The sequence below is a fragment of the Podarcis gaigeae genome (assembly GCF_964106915.1).
Source record: "Podarcis gaigeae genome assembly, chromosome: 9".
Taxonomy (NCBI): domain Eukaryota; kingdom Metazoa; phylum Chordata; class Lepidosauria; order Squamata; family Lacertidae; genus Podarcis; species Podarcis gaigeae.
In genome coordinates, this window is record NC_139685.1 from 68,094,966 (window position 1) to 68,121,530 (window position 26,565).

At 45.1% G+C, this 26,565-nt stretch overlaps 1 protein-coding gene across 2 annotated transcripts in view; it reads right to left on the reverse strand.

Moving 5' to 3' along the window:
• Nucleotides 1-16,862: 16,862 nt before the first annotated feature.
• Nucleotides 16,863-26,565, reverse strand: part of FGF5 (fibroblast growth factor 5) — a 28,339-nt gene continuing 18,636 nt past the window's right edge. Inside the window, exons 3-4 of one of the 2 annotated variants that reach the window (XM_083756922.1) lie at nt 19,692-19,795; nt 16,863-19,390 (exon numbers count right to left, since the gene is read on the reverse strand). In XM_083756922.1, coding sequence (XP_083613048.1) covers nt 19,261-19,390; nt 19,692-19,795 — 234 coding nt within the window. In that variant the 3' untranslated portion in view covers nt 16,863-19,260. Of the gene's footprint in view, nt 19,796-26,565 lie in introns of both variants that reach the window. The other variant, XM_083756921.1, reaches the window with a different exon arrangement.

Genomic DNA, 26,565 nt, shown 5'->3' on the forward strand with positions numbered 1-26,565 from the left:
GGGGTCATTTAACCGGCCCCTGAGCCACCCCTGAACCAAGCCACCCGCTCGGCAAGTTCCCTTGCACTGCTCTAAACCAGCACGGCGCAGGGACTTGCTTCCGCGGGGCCGGAAATCGCGTATGTGCAGATACAGACACTGGAAATTGCAGGCGCTCGTGTGCGTGCACAATCTGGCTCACAGAGGGATCTCCGCTGGAGTGAAGCGGTCCAAGTGAGGTAAACCTTGCCGATCCCTGACAAAAACTGAGTGTCAGGCTTCATCACTGACATACCAATTCCTTACGGAAGATCATCACTTTTTGTGCCATATTGGAGAACTGCTTAGCTCAAAGCACACTGTGACCGTTGGCTGTTTATTTATTTAATAAGGTTATTTTTAACCTGCTTCTCAGTTGTAGATTCCCAAGGCAGAGCACCATTAAAATTGATTTGCTGACGCTGAAGTATTAAGGGAACGTTTTGTAGTTTCCCTTCATCGTGGTTCAGCGCTGGGCTGCCGCACCTAGAGGCAAGGTGAGGCAACTGCCTCGGGTGGCAAGAGCCACAGGGGCAGCAGATCTAGCCTTCAAAAGTGCTTTGCCTGGCGCTGCTACTGCGGTGGTGGTAACAACATGTGCAGTGCACATCCTGGAGGCCAGATCTGCCAGTTCCTCGGCAGCCCCCCCCCCCTTTGGAGTCTCCTGGGCTCTGATTCAGAGCAGGCCCCTTCTCCCCCCTGTGCCTGTGAATACTTTCTTTATCCTGAGCAAACTGTTTTGTATGATTGGCTTTTCAGACTGATAAAGCGTGTAGCGAAACCTGTAACATATCCGGAGAACAGGTCTCCTTTTGCCCACTTGCGCTATTCTCACCAGGGCGGTGGCTTTGATTTGCCTTCCTGTGATTGATCCATGCATACGGCTTTGTGTTTCCAACTCAAGACCCACTGAAGAACATCTCATCCAGTTCAATCTTTGAAAAAACAGCTTTGAAAAACTTTTTCATATTCTCCAGTGTGCTACCCCTGCCATTGTGGCGGCACAGGGTTGCCGTTCTGTGATTGGACTTACGCTGCTTGTTGAACGGTTCATTTATCCAGTCTGTATAACATTTATTGCATATGTAACTTGTTAAGATACAGTTGTACATTTATCCACTCCATGTTTACAGTATCTCCAGGCTTTGTTTTGCACACGGCACCTTAGTATGCTTGTTGCTTGAATGGTTACAAGTCTATCTCTATTCTAGTTATTATTCTAGTAAATTTGGTTTTATACTTATTACTGTCACCACATTTGATACTTTGTGTATATTCCTCCCCCCCTCCCCCATGCAATGGCCTTTGATTCCCACTTTAATATTGGGTAAGGTCGATTTGATTCCTGCTCCGCTTGTTCTTCACTCATCCCTTCTTCCCTGACAGGGACACCATATTGTGGTTTGCCTAAGGTGTTGAAATTTATTGGGCTGGTCTTAATTCAGAGGAGCTTTGTTCCCCAGATGCAAACTTCCTGGAGGGGCCATCAGAAGTCTCACACATGGTGCACTTCCAGCATAACAGTTCAACAATCTAATTTCAAAGTCTCAAGGAGCTCTACTGAGCGACAGCATTCACCATTTGCCTTCCCAAGAGGTTCCCTAAGGAGCAAGTTGAATCTTCGCCCTGCCTGATCAGTACCGGAGAGATTTTTCTCTTACCGTCTGATGGTCTGGAAGCATGTGGCGAGGATAACCTGATGTGACTTTCTCTCTTGTAGCTTTCTCTTCCTATTATTAGTGTAACTCACGCTGCAAGTGTTTCTTCAAAAATATGGGAGAAAGTCCCATGAAGGCTAGCTGAAAGGTAACTAACGAGCTTAGGAAAAGTGCCACCTTTTGTAGTAGGTTTTTAGTTACAGCTGCAGAGTGCTCTGAGAGTAGGGGGGGGGGGTATTTGCACTGGTGGGTCAGAACTGGCATTTAACTCCAGAATTCTAGTCTTAGCAAAGAGAAAAATAGGTCACATGAAAAATGATGCTATAAGGACAAGAAGCATATGTTGAGCACAGTTGGAGCAGCAAGCAAACATCTATATCAGGGGTCAGCAACCTTTTTCAGCTGTGGGCTGGTCCACCGTCCCTCAGACCATGTGGTGGGCCAGACAATATTTTGAAAAAATAATAATGAACGAATTCCTATGCCCCACAAATAACCCAGAGATGCATTTTTAATAAAAGCACATATTCTACTCATGTAAAAACAACAGACAAGCCCCACAAATAACCCAGAGATGCATTTTAAATAAAAGGAAACATTCTACTCATGGCAAAACACGCTGATACCCAGACCATCCATGGGCCAGATCGAGAAGGCGATTGGGCCACATCCGGCCCCCGGGCCTTAGGTTGCCTACCCCTGATCTATATCCATTAGAAATCTCTCTGCATCAGTCAAAAAGAGGAGGAAATGGCAGCTGTGTTTCTTACATCTCTCTTGTACCATCCGATATGCTGAATCAGTTCATGATCTGAGCTCTTTGTGATGTCACCCAGAAGATTGCTTCCTCCCACATATATCTACCTGCACCATAAATTCTGGTCTGTGCAATTTGAAATCTTTCTGGAGTAGCTGGTCAATACAGAACGATAGTTTTGAATGGATTTTTAAAATATTTTTACGATGCTGTGCTACTCCACCCTGATGTTTTCTGAGAGGGCAGTCTGTAAATACCCTTTATGAATAAATAAATAAGGTTCCCCAAGCAGAGACATCAGCTTGCGAACAAAGGTCCGTATAGTTAAAGCAATGTTTTTCCCAGTAGTGATGTATGGAAGTAAGAGCTGGACCATAAAGAGGGCTGATCGCCGAAGAATTGATGCTTTTGAATTATGGTGCTGGAGGAGACTCTTGAGAGTCCCATGGACTGCAAGAAGACCAAACCTATCCATTCTGAAGGAAATCAGCCCTGAGTGCTCACTGGAAGGACAGATCCTGAAGCTGAGGCTCATCACTTTGGGCACCTCATGAGAAGAGAAGACTCCCTGGAAACGACCCTGATGTTGGGAAACATGGAGGGCACAAGGAGAAGCGGACGACAGAGGATGAGATGGTTGTACAATGTTCTCAAAGTTACCAGCATGAGTTTGACCAAACTGCGGGAGGCAGTGGAAGACAGGAATGCCTGGTGTGCTCTGGTCCATGGGGTCACAAAGAGTTGGACACAACTAAATGACTAAACAACAACAAGCCCTCCCACCTGCTCTGACTTGAATGTCACTGAAGCCATGACGGGTAGGACTAGGCATTGGAGCTGCCAATGAAACCATCAAGTCCCCTCTTCTTCCCTATAATGTTTACTGAGGAAAAGAAGTGCTATGAAGCCATCGCATTCTGCATCTCCTCGCCTCCAATGTTGTTGGTCGCTGCGGCGTAGCTGGGTGGGGGTTCAGGTGGGTGATGAAGAATGTTCTCCCCAAAGAAGCTTGCCCGGCACCCACTTTGTTGTCATTATCATTACTTTACTATTATTATTCATTACATCTGTATACTGCCATTCACCCGAAGACTACAGGGCAGTTCACAGCATAAAAATACAAAATGAGGACACAAACTGCATAATAAAACAAAACAATATACCCTCTCTGACAAACATAGAATGTTCCATCAGTCAAAGGCCTGGCTAAAGAGAAACATTTTTGCCTGGCGCTAATAATAATAATAATTATAATAAAATGTTATTTATACCCTGCCCTTCCCGGTTCAAAACCAGTCTCAGGGCAGCTAACAACAAATTTAAAACACTTTAAAACACTTAATTATAAAAACAGCATAAAATACAGTATAAAAACATGAATAACAATAAAATTCAAAGTTCAGAAATTAATTTAGGGAAATCCATCTAATAAGCATTACATAATCACCAGGGCTAGCTGGCTGAATTGGTCCTACATTGGCCTGCAAGGAGGCCAGGGGAGAATTAGATGTGGTGTCTCAGAACGGGTGATCTTCATAAAAGGGAAGGGGGAGGGAAGAGAAGGGAAATAAAAGATCAGGCTGAATTCAAATTAAAGGTCAGGTGGAATAGCTCTGTCTTACAGGCCCAACGGAAGGAGGTTAAATCCTGAAGGGCCCTAATCTCATGGGACAGAGCATTCCACCAGTTTGGAGCCATCACTGAAAAGGCCCTGGCCCTGGTGCAGGATAATCTGACTTCCTTAGGACCCGGGACCTCTAAACTAAAGACATATAGCAAAGGAGCAAAGAGCCTTCCTGGGAAGAGCACTGCATACCCTTCAACATTTCTCCAAGGAAAACAGAGATGTTGCTTCCAACATTTCTCCAATGAAAATAGGAACATCCAGTGCTATTTTTCTAGAAAAAGAGGTGCCAGAACTCACCATGAATGCCACTCTTGTTCTCTTATAATGGCAATGGAGCCCACCTGAGAGGTCCTGGAACTGAGTTCTAGTGAGCTCTAGCTGAAAAAAAAAAAAGCCCTGGGCATTGCACAAGAGGGGAGCCACCACAGAAAATATCCCTTCTCCGGAGCTCTTGTGGAGGAAGCACATGAAGAAGAGCTTCAGAGGATGACCACAGGGCTGGTTTATATGGAGAGAGGTGATCCTTGAGGTATTGTGGTCCTGAGCCGTTTAAGGCTTTAGAGGTCAAAACCAGCACTTTGAATTGGGTCCAGAAACTAATTTTGTCACCAGGTGAAGACTTTTCTTTCCTCCCAGGTCTTTTAACAGTGCAATCATTTTCACAAATCTTACTGGCTCGGTGTTTCAGACACCATGATGTACAGTGGTACCTCGGGTTACATACGCTTCAGGTTACTTACGCTTCAGGTTACAGACTCCGCTAACCCAGAAATATTACCTCAGGTTAAGAATTTTGCTTCAGGATGAGAACAGAAATCATGCAACAGTGGTGCAGTTGCAGCAGAAGGCTCCATTAGCTAAAGTGGTGCTTCAGGTTAAGAACAGTTTCAGGTTAAGTACGGACCTCTGGAACGAATTAAGCACTTAACCCAAGGTACCACTGTATGCAAATAAATAATAGATAATAGATAAATATCAATAAGCAGATAAGGCAGCAAGCCAACCTCCCAGCCGTTGTTTGCATTTCAGGGTGGAACTCCAAATGCAGATATTCGGAATAACTCAAGCGTCACTTCCTGGCATTTGCCGGTGTCTTCCAAGGTGAATCATTCTTGAAGCTGAACTCATTTTCAGAGCCAGCTGCAAGAACAAGCACCAATCTGAACATGTACGGGGAGTCACAAACAGACACATTTGATGAAACAGAAGTGCTCTGGGAGGGGCTGCTGTACAAGGTTTTGCAAAACCCATGAACTGTGATCAAAAGCCTGAGCCAACGGAAGAGACTCTCCTGCTATCGCGTTTATCCTCAAGGACAGATAGATTGCCAGGACTGCATTATTTAGGGATGCACAGAACCGAGAAAGCGATGAGGGATTCAAAACGGAGAACCTCCTCTCAACTCTGAAGGCGGCAATAATAAAAGAGCCTTGCAGGATTGTTTCTTTGAGAATCTTAAGTAGAAAATATATTGTCCTTCGGTAGAAGAATGGCAGATGAAGATGTTGGAGTTTTTGGAGCTGGCCAAACTGACTGGGAGAATCTGCGATCAGAAAGAAGAGGAATCATAGAATCATAGAGTTGGAAGAGACCACAGAGTACAGTGGTACCTCGGGTTAAGTACTTAATTCGTTCTGGAGGTCTGTTCTTAACCTGAAACTGTTCTTAACCTGAAGCACCACTTTAGCTAATGTGGCCTCCTGCTGCTGCCGCACCGCCGGAGCCTGATTTCTGTTCTTATCCTGAAGCAAAGTTCTTAACCTGAAGCACTATTTCCGGGTTAGCGGAGTCTGTAACCTGAAGCGTATGTAACCTGAGGTACTAAGTGCCTAAGAAGACTGGAAGAAATTTAAAGTCTATTTAGCTAAATATTGTAATATAAGATAATTAGAAGATACTTGAAAGTATCTGATAGGCCTAGGATTAGAATAAGAATGTTGTATAGTAATATGGATTTAAGTCAAAAAGAGATGAAGATAGTTAGTTGAAGGAGTTAATTGTATTAGAAAGAGGATTTTGGAGAACTGTTTCAAAGGTGTTACAATGAAATTCAGTTAGGGGAGAATTGAGGAAGTCAGACTACAATGAAAGTTAACTTAGATTTTGGAAGTAATGACTGTTTTTATTCTTTTTTTCTTTTTTCTTTTAGTAATGTAAGATGTTTTGTTTCGTGTTTTTTATATGTTATATTTGTTATAAAAGTGGAAAATCAATAAAAAAATTGAAAAAAAGAAAGAAAAGAAAATATATTGACCTTTTCAAGCTTGCAAGACTCTGCTCCCCTAAGGTTACATTAACTACAGTGGAACCAGGTTCTGGAAGGGTGGGGATCAGGATCTGGGGTCCCAAATCACTAGCAAGGATGAATGACTCTGTCAGTTTCTCATTTTCATGCCCCCCCCCCCCCAGTCTTAAGTCCCACATCAGGTTGCAATTCTTTTCCTCATGAAATTTCGTGAGCATTTTAGTGCAAATTTTTCCTGATATACACATTCTTGCATGGACTTTTTCCAAATATGCATGTTTTGGCAAGCAACTTTTCCTCATATGTTGCGGTTTCCTGTGTTGCCTCTGCTTGTTGTTGTTGTTGTTGTTTAGCCGTTTAGTCGTGTCCGACTCTTCGTGACCCCATGGACCAGAGCACGCCAGGCACTCCTGTCTCCCACTGCCTCCTGCAGTTTGGTCAAACTCATGCTGGTAGCTTCGAGAACACTGTCCAACCATCTCGTCCTCCTCTGTCATCCCCTTCTCCTTGTGCCCTCCATCTTTCCCAACATCAGGGTCTTATCCAGGGAGTCTTCTCTTCTCATGAGGTGGCCAAAGTATTGGAGCCTCAACTTCAGGATCTGTCCTTCCAGTGAGCACTCAGGGCTGATTTCCTTCAGAATGGATAGGTTTGATCTTCTTGCAGTCCATGGGACTCTCAAGAGTCTCCTCCAGCACCATAATTCAAATGCATCAATTCTTCGGCGATCAGCCTTCTTTATGGTCCAGCTCTCACTTCCATACATCACTACTGGGAAATGTTGCCTCTGCTACTATATGCAATTTTCTGCACACATTCCTCTAAATATACACAGACTCTGCCTTCACCCACTTGGACCTGGCTGAGGCTGGTGCCAGTTGCAGAACTGAACATCTGGAGGGCACCAGGTTTGGCAAAGTCTGAAGACTGACAGAGCGCATTTTATATCCTGCGACAACATGGAAGCGTTTCACCAGCTGGCTTCAAAGATCAAACGGTCCACATTCCCAACATGAAATCCCATGTTTGTTTGCCTTGTGTCTATTCAGAAGCCGCAAGCTGCTGTGATGGGTGCATATGCATTGAATTGCCATGGCAGCTGTTCTGAGATAGGGTCATTACGGCTAATGCAAAAGGAGGGGAAAGCCCATTACAGTAATATCAAATATGCATTTTGTAACTGCAGTTTCCCAAACAGCCTAAGGATGTAAGACCTGCTAGATCAAAATAAATGCCCATCTTTGGCAGAATCTGGTTTTGTATGAAGCTGCCTTATATACCAAGTCAAACCATTGTTCCATCTGGCTCAGTTTTGTCTGGACCAGCCTTTCCCAACCTGGTGCCCTCAAGATGTTGTTTTTTTGTTGGGCTTTATTTGCTTTGTAACATTATTATTTATTTACTCAAATATACAAGTGTAAGGCACAGGGACGCAGGTGGCACTGTGGGTTAAACCACAGAGCCTAGGACTTGCCGATCAGAGGGTTGGCGGTTCAAATCCCTGCGACGGGGTGAGCTCCAGTTGCTCGTACCTTGCTCCTGCCAACCTAGCAGTTCAAAAGGACATCAAAGTGCAAGTAGATAAATAGGTACCACTCCGGCGGGAGATGGGGGGGTCGGGTGGCAATGTTTCTATTTTGCTTAATGTACCGTATTTTTTGCTCTATAAGACTCACTTTTTCCCTCCTAAAAAGTAAGGGGAAATGTGTGTGTGTCTTATGGAGCGAATGCAGGCTGCGCAGCTATCCCAGAAGCCAGAACAGCAAGAGGGATTGCTGCTTTCACTGTGCAGCGATCCCTCTTGCTGTTCTGGCTTCTGAGATTCAGAATATTTTTTTTCTTGTTTTCCTCCTCCAAAAACTAGGTGCATCTTGTGTTCTGGTGCGTCTTATAGAGCGAAAAATACGGTATGTAGGGTTTGGTGTCAGCGTTGCCCCTCAAGATGTTGTTGATGAAAAAGTTTGCTGACCCCTGCCTAAGACCATCCAATCCATTTCACTTCCATTCTTCCTCTGTTCCCCAGTTGCAGTCTTTAACTTTTCTCTGTCCCCAATGGTCTTCTGTTATGTTAGATGGTACATCTTTTTTCATCTCTGTTGGCTCAAGACATTTTGGTGCCTGAGGCAGAAAAGCCAAATGCTCTCTCTCCTTGGTTTTAACAAAAATGTAAGAATAAACTAAATGATAGCCAATTTCCTGCTGTTTAATGGTACCTCAAAAATCTGCTGCCAAGGGCAGACCAGCCTAATAGCAGAGTTTCAGAAAAAAGGAGCCTTGTTATTCCGCAGCCCAATGAGATTTCATAGGGACGCATTGTGTGGATGGCACTTCTTTGTAACGCACGTACCAATTAGGAAAAGATTTCCGTGTTCCTCTTTCAAAGAGAGGCACAAAAGTGTCAGGCTAGGTTTCGGAATTCTAAAGCACCGGAAAGAAACCTGCAGTCAGGTAAAATAATGCTAAGGGAGCAGTACTTTAATTGTACCCTGGAGGAAGAAAATGAAGATGAAAAAGGGAAGAGTCATATTGCTTCTTCTGCAGAATCTCACCAGGTTGCACTGAAGCCTGGAAAATTAACTCCTTTCCTATCAAAGGCGAAAATGACTAGAGTGAAAATAATTATTTATTACATTTATACCCCTTCTTCCTTCCACAGAATCCAAGGTGGTGTACAAAGTGGTTCCAAATGGTCTCTTGATATCCTGTGTTTTGTTCTGGGCTGAGGTCGCAGCCTGAGATATTAGCAATTAACTGGAGTGTCTCTGGGGTGCAGAAAGCCTGTGCATTTAAAACTTTGATTGGTTTTAATTGGCTGATTAATTTTGCTTTGCATACAGAGGTTCAATCGCATATCTTCCAACGTCTTGAGTCCCCAAACAGGGAATCACATCATCCTGGCCCTGCTGCCACAGAAGTCATGCAACCTGTGTGAGATAATAGAGCTCAAAAGATGCAAGGGGTGGGGGGCATGCTTGCATGAGTTGTGTGGTCTAAACCACTGAGCCTCTTGGGCTTGTTGATCGGAAGGTTGGCGGTTCAAAACCCTGCGATGGGGTGAGCTCCTGTTGCTCTGTCCCAGCTCCTGCAAACCTAGCAGTTCGAAAGCACGCCAGTGTAAGTAGATAAATAGGTACCACTGCAGCAGGAAGGTAAATGGGGTTTTCATGCGATCTGGTTTCCATTACGGTGTTCCGTTGCACCAGAAGCAGTTTAGTCCTGCTGGCCACATGACCTGGAAAGCTGTCTGTGGACAAGCACCAGCTCCATCGGCCTGAAAGCGAGATGAGCGCTGCAACCCCATAGTCTCCCTTGACTGGACTTAACCATTTTACCTTTGACCTATGTAAATAATAATAATAATAATAATAATAATAATAATAATAATAATAATAATAATAATTTATTTATACCCCGCCCATCTGGCTGGGCCTCCCCAGCCACTCTGGGCGGCTTCCATAAAAACCAAAAATACAGTAAAATATCACACGTTAAAAACTTCCCTGAACAGGGCTGCCTTAAGATGTCTTCTGAATGTCAAGCAGTTGTTTATCTCTTTGACATCTGCTGGAAGGGCGTTCCACAGGGCGGGTGCCACTACCAAGAAGGCCCTCTGCCTGGTTCCCTGTAGCTTTGCTTCTCGCAATGAGGGAACCGCCAGAAGGCCTTCGGCGCTGGACCTCAGCGTCCGGGCAGAATGATGGGGGTGGAGACGCTCCTTCAGGTATACTGGACCGAGGCCGTTTAGGGCTTTAAAGGTCAGCACCAACAAGCAAACTAACTGTATTTTGTAAACCTATCATTTCCTTCACACTTTTGTAAAAAGCAGTTTGCAATTGTACACACCTTTGTGCAGGGGGGCCAATGCCTGGGGGCCTCAACCCTTTGCCCCCGAATATTTTTTTGGGGGGGCAATGTTCAAAAGAATCAGGGCCAAGCATGGAGCCAAGCGTGGTTTCAGTGGCCAGGTCCTTCTCCTCTTCTTCTCCTGCTACAGAGGGGAAGGAGGGGGAAGCAACCCCCGTCTGGTGATGGTGGCAGCAGGAGCGGCAGGAGCCGCCAGCCATTGAAGCTGTGCTGCCACCATATTCAGTCCTGCCCTTTCGCTCCTCTGTTGGCGCCTCTGTCTATAACGTCATCTAAAGTTGCAGCTGCTATGCATTTCAGCTGTACAGCGTTGGTCATGTTTTCAAACCAGTGTGCAATGATGTTCTCTATTCCCCACCCCTCAATTAGTGTTCCCACAAACCTTTAAAAAAAATAATACACACAGTGGTACCTCGGTTTAATAACTTAATTCGTTCTGGAGGTCCATTCTTAACCTGAAACTGTTCTTAACCTGAGGTACCACTTTAGCTAATGGGGCCTCCTGCTGCTGTCGTGCGACTTCTGTCCTGAAGCAAAGTTCTTAACCCAAGGTACTATTTCTGGGTTAGCAGAGTCTGTAACCTGAAGCATCTGTAACCTGAAGCATCTGTTACCCAAGGTAAAGGGTAAAGGGACCCCTGACCATTAGGTCCAGTTGTGGCCGACTCTGGGGTTGCGGTGCTCATCTCGCTTTACTGGCCGAGGGAGCTTGCATCCAGCTTCTGGGTCATGTGGCCAGCATGACTAAGCTGCTTCTGGCTAACCAGAGCAGCACACGGAAACGCCGTTTACCTTCCCGCCGGAGCAGTATCTATTTATCTACTTGCACTTTGACATGCTCTTGAACTGCTAGGTTGGCAGGAGCAGGGACCAAACAACGGGAGCTCACCCCGTCGCGGTGAGTCGAACTGCCGACCTTCTGATCAGCAAGCCCTAGGCTCTGTGGTTTAACCCACAGCGCCACCCGCATCCCTTGTAACCCAAAGTACCACTGTATATTTTCCACAGTTGGTTTTTTTTTTGAAAGAGAGGGACTAGAATATTTTCCTTGGATTCCCTAGGGAAAGGGATAGGGTGATAGACTAAGGCAGGATTACTCAAACTCGGCCCTCCAAATGTTTTGAGACTACAGTTCCCATCATCCCTGACCACTGGTCCTGCTAGATAGGGATCATGGGAGTTGTAGGCCCAAAACATCTGGAGGGCTAAGTTTGAGGAAGCCTAGACTAAAGCATCACCCGCTCTTTGATTGTCCTGCACCTGGTAAGCACAGGTCTGAGCAGTTTTCCGTTTGCCCCACCACTTTCCCTGGGAAAATCCACCCCGAATTGGAGCAAATGTCCACCTGTGGAAAGCTCAATACTATGCCCACTTGCAAGGATTAAGATGTGTGACTTGCACATGCGGGTTTTAAACAACAACAACAACAACTATAAACACATACTGGAAACACAATTGTCTTGTAGTAATTTAGAAAGAAAAGGCCCCAAACCATACCATGTTGTTTACAAGCCAGCATAGGTGTGCACTTTATTATGGCATCATTGTCATTTGCAATATTCTTAGTGGCAGAGAAGCTTAGGAAAATGTCTTTTCATCCATTATTAATAGGAACACTGAACGGCGTTGTTGTTTCTTAACTTGGTATGAAATGAGACACTGTTAGAAAAAGGGGAGTTGTCATCATTCAGGAAAGGGAGAGAGAGAAAAAAAAACTCACACTTCCTAAGTGTGTGCTGGTGGTAATGTTGTTTTGCACATTTCTTTATTTTTCCATTTTGCAGTCAATCTCTAAATGGATCACATGGCTTTTTGCTATTGCCAATATGCAACTGAAAGATATTAGTATGAGTAACAAGATTGAAGCGTATGTTCCATTATTGCAAACGCGACTGTTGGTTGGTCAGGGGACACAGAGAGGCCGTCATCAACCTGCCCTTTGCCTTAGCAAAGGTCCGATCTGCCAAATTCAGCTGACGAAGCTTTCAATGGCACAGAGTTAAATGTTTTACTCACTGCAGATCAAACTGCTGTTAAAGGACCGGTTATTCAGAAGCTGATCATCCCAACTGCAAACCACTCTTTTTTTTTTTTTTTAAAAAAAAAGAAATTTGTTAAGGCTTACTTGGTGATTGGTTCCATTTTCCGATATTCATTTTACCTACACAACACAGCAAGGTTTTATGCATAATTATTTACTTCGAACGTCTGTATAAAATGCTTTCATCACTGACATGTAGAAGCTGCACAGATTCACCATGGGTTTTGGAAAAGGCCTTTCAGATACCAGCATCACTGGTTATTGCCCAAAATGCCTTGCTGAAAATAAAATAAATCGCATTTTCTCCATACGCAGTGTTAGGGATTATAAGTACATGATAAAAATCGCACAAATGAATGATTGTCCATGGAACAACTTTCCTTGCAAGACAGCAAAAGGGATCAGCTCAAATAACATCCATTGAGCCCAGGATTCTCTTTCCTGCAAAAGCTGCCAAACAAATGCCTCTGTGATGCTTACAGCCAAGACATGAATGCAAGAAACCCATCCTTGTGTCATCTGTTCCACCACCTGGTATGGAGAGGTATATTGCTCTTGAACATCGCTTCCTTTAATTATTAAGCCGATCTCACATTTGTTATTATTTTTAAAGCATTAGACGGTTTTCTTCTACCGACATTTCAAAAGATCTTTTAGTATAATATGGGATGTTGCCAAGTTTAGGATGTCTCTCCAAACATGACACTTACGTACCTTCCATAAACAAAGTGAACATCACAGTTTCAAGATCTATGCATTGCTCTCTAATACTTATCATCAAGGAAACGGTGGACACCGTGGGACATTTGCAGCAGCCTCCAGTCTCAACCACAGCCCTAACCTTGTATATCAGCCCTGGTTTCGCACAAGGCCCAGGAGATGAGGGATGAAACATGATGCTATTGCCAAGCAAATGTGGGCCACACCCTCAATTGCTTCCATGTTGACCTCCAGGCATGTTGATGAATCCTATATGTCACAGCAAATTGTTTTCTCTTTCATGCAACTGAGCATAAATTCCAGTTTTCCAGTTAGGGTTGAATGTATGGCACTAGGATGATTTAACTTGCAAAAGGAAAGAAGAGAGGGGAGAACGTATACTGTAGGTCTTGACTCAAGGGAGGTGTGATGTGAGGTCTGTGAACCTAGATCCCTGAACCTGCTGCAAAAGCAAGCATTGCAAGCAACATGGACTATAGAGCCCTGTATCCAATTAATGAGTTAAGAAGCTGCCTTATATGGAGCCCTGTATCCATTGGTCCATCCAGCTCAGAGGCCATCTAGGGTTTCAGATGGGTCCCTCTCAGCCCTACCCGGAAATGTCAAGGATTGAACCTGAATCTTAGGCATGCTAAGCCTATGTCTCATTTCCAAATGCCTTCTTGTAAAAAGGCGCTTGGAAGAGCCAGGTCTGCCTCAGCTTCCTTTTCTTTTCATTTCCTAAAATGCCCGGCTTTTCCAAGTGCTTTATGATAACTCACTAACAATGCTGTTTCTTCCTGATGACATCATCCAGGTGGTCTTCCGGTTCATCCTTTTGTACAGTGGTACTTTGGTTCTCAAACGACTTGGTACTCAAACACCTTGGTTCCCAAACGCCGAAAACCCAGAAGTAAGTGTTGCTGTTTCTGAATGTTTTTTGGAAGCCGAACGTCTGGTGCGACAGTCGGCTATTGTTTCCGGGGCGCCTGGACAAATCAGAAGCGGCACCTTGGTTTTCAGACATTTCGGAAGTCAAACGGACTTCTGGAACGGATTAAGTTTGGTGCTTTTGTTTTTGCTATTTATTTTGCGTTTTTGTTTTTTGAGGCTTTTTCGGTTAATTTGTTTTTGTGACTGTGTGGAACCCAGTTCAGCTACTGATTGATTGATTGATTGTGTGACTGCGGAAATGGATAAAAGCCCCCCATCCAAACAATGACTATCATCAGTGCAGGGAAGAAAATAATAATAATTTTCATTTTTATCATCTACAATACTGTTTTATTTATTTCATAGTACAGTACATTGATTATTGGTTTCATTTTATGGATCAATGGTCTCATTAGATAGTAAAATTCATGTTAAATGGCTGTTTTATGGGTTGTTTTTAAAAGTCTGGAACGGATTAATCCGTTTTGGATTACTTTCTATGAGAAAGCACGCCTTGGTTTTGGAACACTTTGGTTTTGGAGCGGACTTCCAGAACAGATTAAGTTTGAGAACCAAGGTACCACTGTATTATTGTTATAGAGTCTAGTCACTAAGGGATCGCCCACACTTTTGTTTATCTGAATTAAAACAAACGTCAGCCCACAGAAAAACTGACTGGTGTTTGTTCCAATTCAGCAATGAACAGGGGTTTTTCCTGAGGAAAGCAGTGGGACAGCAAAAAAAACAAAAAACCCCAAACCTATCAGACCCATGATTAGAAATCACAGGGTTAACGAATGTGTGAATTGGTCCTGCACTTAGCTGTATCTGAGTAGAGTTGGGCATTTCCGCTGGCTGTTCTGTTCTTCTTTAAGAGAAAGAATAATATAAAAACACTTCACCTTCGATTACGTATTGAAAAGCTGTAGGTGTCTCACCTTCTCCCAGTGGGTCTCATCCTTTCCCTTCTAACCTCCGAGGACTCAGAATTGATTTGCCAGGTTGCAGTCTAGAGAATACGATGCATCTGAATTTTCTCAGTACAGCAGGGGAAAAGGCAGCCGCCGACTGCTCCCACTTCCCAATTCTTTTCCAGACACCTTAATCACTGTATTTTTCGCTCTATAAGACTCACTTTTCCCCTCCTAAAAAGTAAGGGGAAATGTGTGTGCGTCTTATGGAGCGAATGCAGGCTGCACAGCTATCACAGCAAGAGGGATTGCTGATTTTACTGTGCAGCGATCCCTCTTGCTGTTCTGGCTTCTGAGATTCAGAATATTTTTTTTCTTGTTTTCCTCCTCCAAAAACTAGGTGCGTCTTGTGGCCTGGTGCGTCTTATAGAGCGAAAAATACAGTATCTGCAAGAGGGGCAGATGATGGAACTTGGTAGAGAAAGAGTTGCCTTACTTCCTGCTTAGCTCCTGACAGCTCTGGTCGCCTCTCCTAAAAAAGGAGCTGGAAAAGGTTATGAGAAGAGCAATCGTAATGCAAACAGAGGAGTATTTAAGGTTGCTTCTGAATAACAGTTGTTGGGAACCACTCAGGCATTGTGTGCCGCTTTTCTGCAGGTACCTGGTTAGCTTCTGTGAGAACAGGTTGCTGGACTTGATGGGCCATTGACTTTGCAGGCTTGAATATTCCTTCCCTTGAGCCCTTGGTGTAAAGGCAGCAAAGTGACTCTCTGTCAGAGCTGGAGCTGTTTACACCAGTCCCAGGCTACGACTGAGCAGGACAGGGAACCAAATCCTGCTCTCGGCCTGCACTCAGGTTTCTACTCCTTACAGACGGAATGCTAGGTTTACAAGTGTGCGGGAAACACCTGTTAAAATCTCAAGAGCCAGAGGGGCTTCAAGGGTTAAAGTTCCCACTGGCTTTGCTTCAGTGCTCTCTAGAGCTCCTTCGCCATGACCAACAGGAGTACAGTGGTACCTCGGGTTAAGTACTTAATTCGTTCTGGAGGTCTGTTCTTAACCTGAAACTGTTCTGAAGCGCCACTTTAGCTAATGGGGCCTCCTGCTGCTGCTGCGCTGCCGGAGCACAATTTCTGTTCTCATTCTGAAGTTCTTAACCTGAAGCACTATTTCTGGGTTAGCGGAGTCTGTAACCTGAATCGTATGTAACCTGAGGTACCACTGTACAGAAAAAAAAACCATATAAGACCCCTTCCTCAAAAAGCAGAATAAACAATGTGAAGTGGGGAGAGATTTGCATAATGTATGCATGTCACATAATGCAGATTGTCTTCCTGCAGAACTGGTTCCGTACTGCTGCATCAAGTTTTATCCTTCTTTGCCAAAGTGCATGCTTGTATACAGTCCTTGATCAGGCAAACAAAGAAACTATGACCAGATCGTTATGAGTCAGTCTCACTGGGTGGGAGGAAATCCCAATTTTACAGAGATGGTTCTCAACTTGAAGCTGCAGCAATAGATCACCCGTAAGTTAACACACGGCTCTTTGTGTATGTGTGTGTGTGTGTTCGATCTGTCTGGGTGTCAACAGCAGCCCAATGTATCTTCAGAGGTGGTCTGAGCCTATGCGACACATGAGCAGCCTTTAAATAGTCGCGAGGAGAGCAGGAAGAGCAACAAGGACTATTCACCTTTGGAAAAGGAGTCTCAAGGGAGTGTTTTTCACGCTGAGTAAAACACTTGTTAAGAGGAGGAGACAGCAGCGGTTGTTATCTGATCCACCTTTGGGGTGGGTCTCGCCTCCCTCCATCTCTCTCCTCTAAAGCAGCTTAGTCTCTTTGGACCTATAATAGCAGGAATTCCAGAGGCTCATGACAGAGGTATTTTAAACGCAGACATTGAAGCGATGAGGTTGATGGACAGAATAAGACTTGTCCTTCCAGCTGTCCAAGGAACAGCGGGAGGGGGAATGGAGTCAGGGTCATTTGGAACGGAAGAGCTTTCCTTCCTCAATCTTGATCCCCTCATTTGCCTCTCCGTAGGGTGGGGAGGGGGAGAATAAACACAGAGAGCAAAAGATCTGGACAGACAGAAATCTGTGCGATAGCATGGAATCCAAAGGTAGGTACTGTTATTTTCTTTAGAGAAAAGAAGAAAAACGAACTAAATTCTACTAAGAGTGGAATCAATCCTTGTTTTTTTTTAAAAAAAATTAAAATAAAACAACACAATAACAACAACACAGAAGTAAGGATGGAGTCACACAACAGTGGTTCTACCCTCTTCACATTATGAGCACTGCCCAAAATTCCCCTGGGCTCACATATATATGCATGGGGAACTTTGGGGAGCAATGGCTGGCCTGTCCTCTTTTAGGAAAGTTGTACATATTTATTTGGGAGGGGGAATCTATGACATTGTCCACTCATTACTTTCTGGGAACAAATTTCAACACAATGTTGGAGCCTCAGCGTTCCACTCTTTTCTCCAGGATGGTGAAAGGTGTGAGGATGTCGTAAGCATATGTTTATTTGGAGCACAGTATATCGCTGATCATCTGACCTACCAGGAACAATGAGGTTTTCCAATCAGGTGATCTGAGGAAATAGGGTATCAAACTAAAGCAACAGCAACCAATTCATCCAGGTCTCCTCCAGATTCTTTCGCAGAAAGGGTTAAGGTTTCAAGTGCATACTGGAAATTTAGGTTTGGACAATTAAAGCAGACCAAAGTCCTTTGCAAGGGTGCTTTGTCCCATTTCAGCGCTTGAGGTGAAAGGGGGGGTCATAGAATTGTGAGGGTCCAACCCCCACAAAGCAGGGGTGTGCTGGTGCCCCACTGCTGGTGCCTCTCTTGTGGGATGTGAAACACACAGCAGTCAAATACAACAGTCCTAGAGAGGGATGTTTGTCCAGCCAGTAGATAAACTTCCTGTTTCCTCCTGGGCTGGGACAAACTTCCTCTACATGTGACCAGAGGTGGGTGTTGCCTTACCTGTGCAGGTAACAAAATAGTACAGCACAAGCAGCCATATCTCTCTCGGACTCCATTCCTTGAAGAAGCAACATCTCCTTAGCCTGAGATGCCAAGAGACGACAAAGGAACTATCTCCTTATGGGATAGATTCCAAGTGCATATATTTTGTACCTTAAGTCTGCCTTCTGGGATGTATGCGTAAACTATTTTATACCTTTTATACAAGACTGTGTCATGTCTATTCTTTTTAGGAGGGAATAAAGGGGAATTACCAGGAAATTGATTTTGGAGGCTAAAGCAACTTATCCGCTGTGTAAGTTTAAAAAGGGAATGTTACTCTACTAAATTATAGAACTTGCTAACACAAGTTGGGAAGGATATTATTAACCAATATATCTTAGACTTCTGCTGCCTGAGGCAAGTGCCTCACCCTGCCTCATCAGTGGGCCGGGCCGGACCCTCTGTTATCCTGGCACAAGAAACCCACTTTTTGCCAAAATGACTTTTTGCTGTTAAGAAAGTGATGTGCGGGGGGGGGGGGACACTGAAAGGTTTGGGATGAATGAATGACTAACAGGAAGACCTATGTCCACTGGCTGAGCAAATCAGGATGAATGCTTAATAACAAAATGGTAATCTGGAAGAGCAGGAGCCCATGGTGCATATGAAGTAGGAATGAACAATCTCACCCCATTCATGAAATGTTGCTAGCCAACTGTCTTGGCTTCCCTTGAAATTCATTGGCTGTTCTGACTGAAGAGGAACACTCCAATTTGGTTTTCAATTTTGCTTTCATCTAAAAAAATTCATGGCTACTCCGCTACAGAGGACTTCCAGGAGAGAACAGGTGTATACAAAACACCGTGCAAATGTTAAAACCACAAGCTTTGGCCTTGTGGGTTCATATAGAACCTTTTAATTTTTTTTTTTTTGTTTTATTGCATCACTATTTCAAATTTGCTGTGCCACTATTTCCCCCCTGCTGGGTTCCAAAGTTAATGGCGTCTTTAAAATCAAAATCATGAGATAAACCAGTTGGGTGACTCCACCTTCTGTTTGTCTGAGGTATGTCGGGGATGGGGAAATCTTAAAAGTGCAGAAAAAAGTGATTGGGGGGGGCATGGAAAGGACACAAGCAATTTCCTCCCCCTTCTCACAGGAAAAGATCACAGTAAGAAAACAATTATCAGGAATTTGAAGAAAAAAATAGACTCAACATATGAGGTAATCTTTCACATCTTGCAGCAGTCACAGAACCATAGATTTGGGAAGGACCTCGAAGGCCATATAGTCCAATCCCTGCCGAGGCAGGAAAACAGATTACTCCAGCAATAGTGCCTGCCAGTTTTGAACAGCCGTTTTAAGCACAATCCATGCTCAGCAGTTGGAAAGCAGAGAGATGAGACTGAAAATTAAGGCGTCCCCACCCAACCCGTGCCCAAACAACCTTTCCGCTCATCTTTGGCGCCCTACGCCTTTGAGCACTTGGAGAATTCCACTTCATTTGTAGCTACTGGAAAAAAAAAGTGAATTAAACTCGGGCACTAGGGACCCAAATGAACACGACTCTTTCCAGAAGGACCTCCAGGCGCAGTGAAACGCAGAGCAGAATCCCATCCGCTATTCTGCCCTGTGGTGTCGCATACAAGCAGCAACCGCTCCTGAGAAAGAAAGAAAACAACATTCCTCAGTGGAAGAGAGTTGGGCCATTACTATCCAAAGCGAAACTTGAGTCTATATTTGACCGGAGGAGAGTTCTTCCGAGGCACCGGCAACGGGACCTTTGGCTTTGCTGGGATGGTGACAGGTGGTTTCTTCTTCTCAGGAACAGCGACAGTGAAAGCCAGTTCTGGCTGTTCTGCTTGCCTGAACCTCGGGAGGAAATGCGTCGAGATGTGCTGGGGTTTCACCCGGGGGCTGCACCCTCGTTTTGCCTTGCCCCGTTTGTTCAAGGCCACATACCATTCTCTGCCCGTCTTCTCAGTCCTGTAAACTGCTGAGGCATACGTGTTGTAGCTGTTTTCTTGAAACCGCTCCCTGAACTTGCAGTCGTCTGTGAATTTGGCCTAGGGAATTAGAAGGAGGAAACGACAATAGCAGCAAATGCTGGCTTTATAAAAGGGTTGTCACTGTACCTGCGTTGGCCTATAATTATTATTTCTTATTTTTCTTATCGAACCTCGCCTGAAGGTCTCAAAGTGGATTATGGCACATAAATGCACAATATGATTTAAACACCAATAAACGACAACCCGACTTCTAAGCCCATTTTATTGATCTAGACAGGGTGTGGAGAACCTTTGGGTCTCCAGATGTTGCATAGCCAAAACTCTCATCGGCCCCAGCAAGTACTATTATTTTATCATCATCATTATTATTACTATAGACGTGTTCCCCCCGTTTTCAAATTATTCCTTAGACTCTCTCTTGTCCACACTTCCTGCTTAGCTCCCTGAAATTTCTCATGAGGCTGCAGAAACGCCTTTTCTTTTTGCATGACTAGCATAATGCAAGGTAAGAAACAGTCACTTAACTAACTGTAAAGGGCATATAGAGTGCACACGTCCACCATATTGATGCTTCAAGTCACCAGTAAAGCTAATTTTACCCTATGTGAGAATACAATGGATTGGAGTATTTCCCCCCCCTAATGGAGGGGAGCTGGGCATTGTGACACATAATCATTCATTTTATTTGCATGTCTTGAACTATTAAGATGCATGGGGGGGGGAGGTGAAATAATGTGCAACTTAACTGTAACCTGAGTGAGATGCTAAGCACATATATGGATGCGGGTGGCGCTGCGGGTTAAACCACAGAGCCTGGGACTTGCCGATCCTGAAGGTCGGCGGTTCGAATCCCCGCAACGGGGTGAGCTCCCGTTGCTCGGTCCCTGCTCCTGCCAACCTAGCAGTTTGAAAGCACATCAAAGTGCAAGTAGATAAATAGGTACCACTCCGGCGGGAAGGTAAATGGCATTTCTGTGCGCTGCTCTGGTTTGCCAGAAGCGGTTTAGTCAAGCTGGCCATGTGACTGCTACACGCTGGCTCCCTCGGGCAATCAAGCGAGATGAGCGCCGCAACCCCAGAGTCGGCCACGACTGAACCTAATGGTCAGGGGTCATAGATAGATAGATGATGATAGATAGATAGATAGATAGATAGATAGATGATAGATAGATAGATAGATAGATAGATAGATAGATAGATAGATAGATGATAGATAGATAGATAGATAGATAGATAGATAGATAGATAGGTTTGATTTATGGAAGATAAGTACTTTTGGAGCCCATCCACAGGGCTCTATATACCCAGTGGCAAGCCATAGGGGGAAATAAAAAAAGGATGTGCTCTTGCCTTCATGCTTTATTGGTGAGAATCCCAGAGACATCTCTGGCTGGTCTATAGATGGGAAACGTATATGGAGGCAGATGAGCCTTTGGCCTGATCCCACAGGCTACTCTGAGATGAAAAAGCCCTGAATCTAAAGGGTTGGTAAATCTATTGGGTTGTTTTTTTTAGTCTTATCTCATCTGGCCACTCAGAGTACACACCATCCCCACTTTCATAAGGGGCTAGGATAGCCACTTAAGCATTTCCCCAAAGGGTGGACATGGTTTTGCATACAATCTGCAAATGCTAATCATTGTACAGATGCAGATTTAGACATGATGGGTGGTATGCAGCTCTTGCTGGGAGTTGTTGGCATCCATCTGCCTCAGAAGACAATGGAGTGTGCCTCTGGGGGTGAAGTCAAACCGCTGCATTAGCAATGACCTTCCTGGGGTGCAAGCCTGGGCAGTGTGTATGGAGCTCCTGGTGGAGCGTGCAACAGTATAAAATACTGTAATGGGGAAGACTGTGGTCAGGTGACCTGTGATGGGCAAGTTGAAGACCACCTCCCTGCTCTCCTTCCTTAAAGCTCATGACTTCTCCCCAAAGAATACTGGGAACCGTGGTTTGTTATGGGTGCTGTGAATTGTAACTCTGTGAGGGGTCAACTGTTAGAATTCCTGCTCCATGATTGCAGCCAAGGGATTGTTGTCTATTACATGATGGTGTATTGTGCTTTACTCAGCCTTAGAGTTCTTTATCTTTCAACCAGACTTGGACCAGGCAGTCCTTTAAGCAGAGGGTTTGCTTGAATAGGAATGCCCTCTGTAAAAGAGAGCATATGGTCACTCTGTTCAAGATCCTGGGGGAAAATCAATGGATATAGGCCATAAAAACTTTACAAAATTTCGCATCAGGTGTCCAGCAGGCCTTGGGGTGGGTGGGGGATAGTGCTGTAAAATGCCCAAGTCCAGTGATCAAAGTAATGTTATCCAGAATTATCCAATCTCTTAAGCTGATGTCTGAAACAATGGGCACATGGACAGAAATTATATTCTTCGTTAAACAGTGGCATTTGGTATTCGCTTGTGCATATGAAAGGTCTGGTTTAGGGGGCCTGATTTGACTGTAATGAATTCAGATGTGCCCAGGAAGTTCGCTGGCTGACCTGGGACTAGTTCAGTGTCTCACAGCCCACCTCGCAAGGTTGTTGTAAGGCTAACATGGGCAGCGGAAACACAGATATGCCTTCTTGTGCCCAATGGAGGATAAGGTGGAATATAAATATACAAAATAAATAATAAAAGCTTTCCCCCTCAGAGAGTCTTTTAAAAAAACAAAACTTTCCTGACAACCTTTCATCTCCTTTTAACATTTTGCTGGAGAGAAAGGGAGACAATGGTTTTAATGAAGCACTTTCAAAATTTCCATCGCAATGGGTTGCATGTGAAAAGAAGAACCATATTTGCTCCCTTTTCCTCTTGTTCTTCCCCACCAAAAAGGAGAGAGATTGAGCTAAGTAGCTACTTAACAATATAGCGGAGCTGAAAGATGATAGCGTTGCTGACTTGCTCACTATAAATCTGAGAACACAATTCCACATGATTGCCTCCCAAAGGAGTTTGGATTGTTTTGGCACGGAAATGCGTGTCTCATCCATCAATAGGTCTGGGTAGATGGGAGAGGGTCCTGATGTCAAGGGTCTACTCATTAAGGGAGAGGAGGAAAGAGTAATGGAGAGGTTAGCAGCTGAATGGCCTTCCTCTCCTTCTCTGATTACAATGAGGTCTTGTCCTGTGACAATCCGCCTCTTCGCTCCCTGCCCCAGTAATCTGGGGATCATGGATTTTGTGATGCCCCATGGAATCTCTAGGGTTGAAAAATGGACTGGAGCTGGTTGGCTTTGGGGATCCCACTCTCCATTTCAGGCGTGGAGAACTTCAGAGGCTGCCCTCCAGGCTTCTCTGTTGGGCCCTTGTGATTCTCCCCAGGCCTCACCACAAGCCTGGCCCTTCCAAGAAGCAGAGTGTTGCAAGTTCTTGCGGCAAGTTCTACGGGGCTGAAAGTGGCTAGAAATATGTGCTAGTGGTGGAAGACTCTACTACCCTGTTCCATCACCAGTGCTGAAGTCAGAGTCAACCACTAGTCTATCTAGATTTTGTGCACAGAATGGGGACCACACAATTGTGTCCTTTGCCCTCAGGATAAAGAGGGGTGTGTTTGTGTAGAAAGCACTGATATTTGCATAGCTAGAATGTAGACTAGTGTACTAATGTAAGAGCCAAAACTCTTGCTCCACCCACTTTTTGTCTCTTTCCCTGCCCGGCAACAGCACGTGGCCCCTGAAAGGTTGCTCAGGAGGCAGTGTGGCCCTTGGGCTGGTAAAACATTCTCCACTCCTGCTCTACAGCCCCATTCGGACAGAAATGATTCGGTCACCATGAACTGGTAACTCCCAGACTAGAATAGTGCAATGCACCCTACATGGGGCTGGTCTTGAAGACTATTTGGCAACTTCAACTGGTCCAAAATGCAGATTACTAGCCAGGGTTACTGACATCACATATAAATCCAGCAGCCAGTTCATTTCCAGGACCAAATCAAGGTGCACACGTTAGCATTTAAAACTTAAACAACTCAGGTCCCACATATCTGAGAGATTGTCCCCTTCCCTACAGACCCCCCCCTTGGGTGCTAAGATTGGCAAAGAGGACCCTCTTGCTGCCTCTGCCACTTTCAGAAGATGGGCAGGGGATGGAGCGGGAGAAGGCATGTTCTTCGGTGGCCCCCAAATTGTGGAACTCCCTCCCGGTATAAATGTGGGATGTAGTCCACTGGGAGCAGTCATATGCAACATTCCTTGTTTTGCTAGAGTGGACATGGCCTCACCTGTGCAGGTAACAACAAAAGCACAGGACAGGGCAGCCATCTCTCTCTCTCTTTACAAGAAGCAACATGCTCTCTTGGCTTCCAGCCAAGAGAGGACAAAGGGACTGTCTCCTTATGAGATAGTTTCCAGGTGTATGTTACTTTTCTGAGCTAAGTCTACCTTCTGGGATCCGATTGTGAACAGAATATGAGTAAACTCCTTTTTTATACTTTTATAGAAGACTGTGTTGCATCTTATCTTTTATGAGGGAATAAGGGGGAAATACCTGAACAGTTATTATAGAGGCTTTAGCAAGCCTGAGCAAACGCATCCGCTGTAAGTTTAAAAAGTTTAAAAAAAGTTACTCTGCTAAATTGTGAACTTGTTAACACAAGTTGGAAAGGCTATAATCAAACAATATATCCTCGCCTGCATCCCTGAACATTCCCACAGTAGGTACCTTCCCAGAGCCTGCAACACCCAAACCTCACTCTCCTAACATGCACAACCTAAGAGATAGTTCAAACATGACTGTAGGGCCAGTGGCGTAGCGTGGGTTGTCAGCACCCGGGGCAAGGCAAGTAATTTGACCCCCTAACCCATGGATTTGCGCCCCCACCCCATGGATTTGCGCCCCCTAACCCTAACCCCCAGATGTATCCCGGTGCAGGCAGCCCCCACGCTACGCCACTGTGTAGGGCACACCAGAGGCATAGTGGGGGAGGCGGGGGGGGCTTAGCCCTGGGTGAATGATTTTGATGGGGCACAAACCAGGCACCCCCATGCAGGCCTGCCATGGCTGCCACCAGGGAGCTCTGGGCTCTGGAGCCCTGTCTGGACTTGCCACCACATCCCCAGCCCCATTGCTGAATGGCTGCCCAGTCAGCACCAGGGGGGAATTCACCTACCAAGGGCCGGGTCAGCCGGCCACACTCCTCCTTGCAGCCCCACTTGGCTCTGGTGGTGATGGCTGAACAGGCACAGTGGGCTCTCTGACCCCTCTGCACCTGGCCCCATGGGCGTAGCCAAGTAAATCAATACACCGTATTTTTTGCTCCATAAGACGCACCTGACCATAAGACTCACCTAGTTTTCGGAGGAGGATCTGATGGTGAATTTGAGGTGACTCAATGCAAAAATCCTGAGGAACCATGTGGATCCGTGCTTTGTAACCACATTTTTGCACCATTGCAGCCCCAGGAAACAGTGGATGCGTGATTTTTTTGGTGAAGGCTGTAGCCATGGACATGCTATGTGATCTGATGGTGAATTTGGGGTGACCCAATGTAAAAATCCAGGAGATCCATGGGCTTTTACTTCCCCCCTCCCAGGCAGCCTCTGCAGAGGCTGATAGAGTCCCTTATTTCTCTTCTGATCCCACTGATCAGCTGTTTCCTTTCAACACTCCCTTCCCTCTTGTTTGCCTTAGTGTCTTTTCCTTAGCTGGAGCAGTTTTTTGCTCCTTCTTTTCTTCTAATTTCTCTCTTTTGCTTTAGTCTTCCTGTTTTCCCCCTTTGTAAGTTTGCTGTTGCCTCCCCACTCCCAGGCAGCCTCCTTTATCTCTAGCGTCCCTTATCTCCCTCCCCGATCGCTTGCCCATTAGCGGCTTTGTTTCAACACCCACTTCCCTCTTTCAAAAAAAAAAAGCACGATCTGCTTTTCACCCCTGGGCAATTCGGCTCCAGGGACCACGCATTCACTCCATGAGGCACACAGACATTTCCCCTTAATTTCTAGGAAGAAAAATGTGCGTCTTATGGAGCGAAAAATACGGTAAATACTTAACTGAGGTTCTGCCCTCCCATCCAACATGAACCCTGCCCCTTCAACATAAATCCTGGCTATGCCCATGCCTGGCCCCCACCCACTGGTGTCGGTGGCAAGGACCAGGCTGGCGTGGTGGGTTCTGTTCACTCTCTATGCCCTGCTCAGCATGTGCATGTGTGCTCCGGGCAGCAGCAAAAGCCGCAATGCCACTGGAGCATACAGAAACATTGTTGCTGCTCTTTATCACTTTCTTTCTCTATCTACAGCTATTTGATGACAGGAGGGGGTGTCTAGATTTTGCAGTTTTTTTCTAGACATAAGCTCCAGAGAGAGAGACTGACTTCTGGGATTTCTAACACTATACTAGTTTGACGGATGGATCTCGAGAGACTATTAACAGTGGGGGACATCCAATAGAACAGATGTCTCTTCTGAAGGTCATTCCTCCTTTCTAATCTATGTCTGGCCATCCGGGCTAGTACAAAAGGATGAAAAAGTATCGATGCGATCTTGTCTGAAGCTACTGAAGCAGGTCCTCTGTTTCCTGCCAAGATCTGTGTCAACCAGAAGAGCAAATCCTTTGTCTCACGGGGCATTAATTTTGCTCAGCTGCCTTTGCAATCAATGAGGAGAGAATTATTAAAACTGGATGCTACACTGAAGATGCCTCTGTCAATTTTGCCTTTGTGCAAGTTGGGAACATCAGCAAGGCAGCCTCTTTCTTGCTAATGGGTATTCCCTTACGAACATGACAAGTGAGTTCAGCATTGCATTGTTAAACCCCACAGATTATTATCTTATATATGAGTGAGAAAGGTTTGGTAGAACCGATCACACTGAGGGAACCCTTAACTGCCCTACGGGT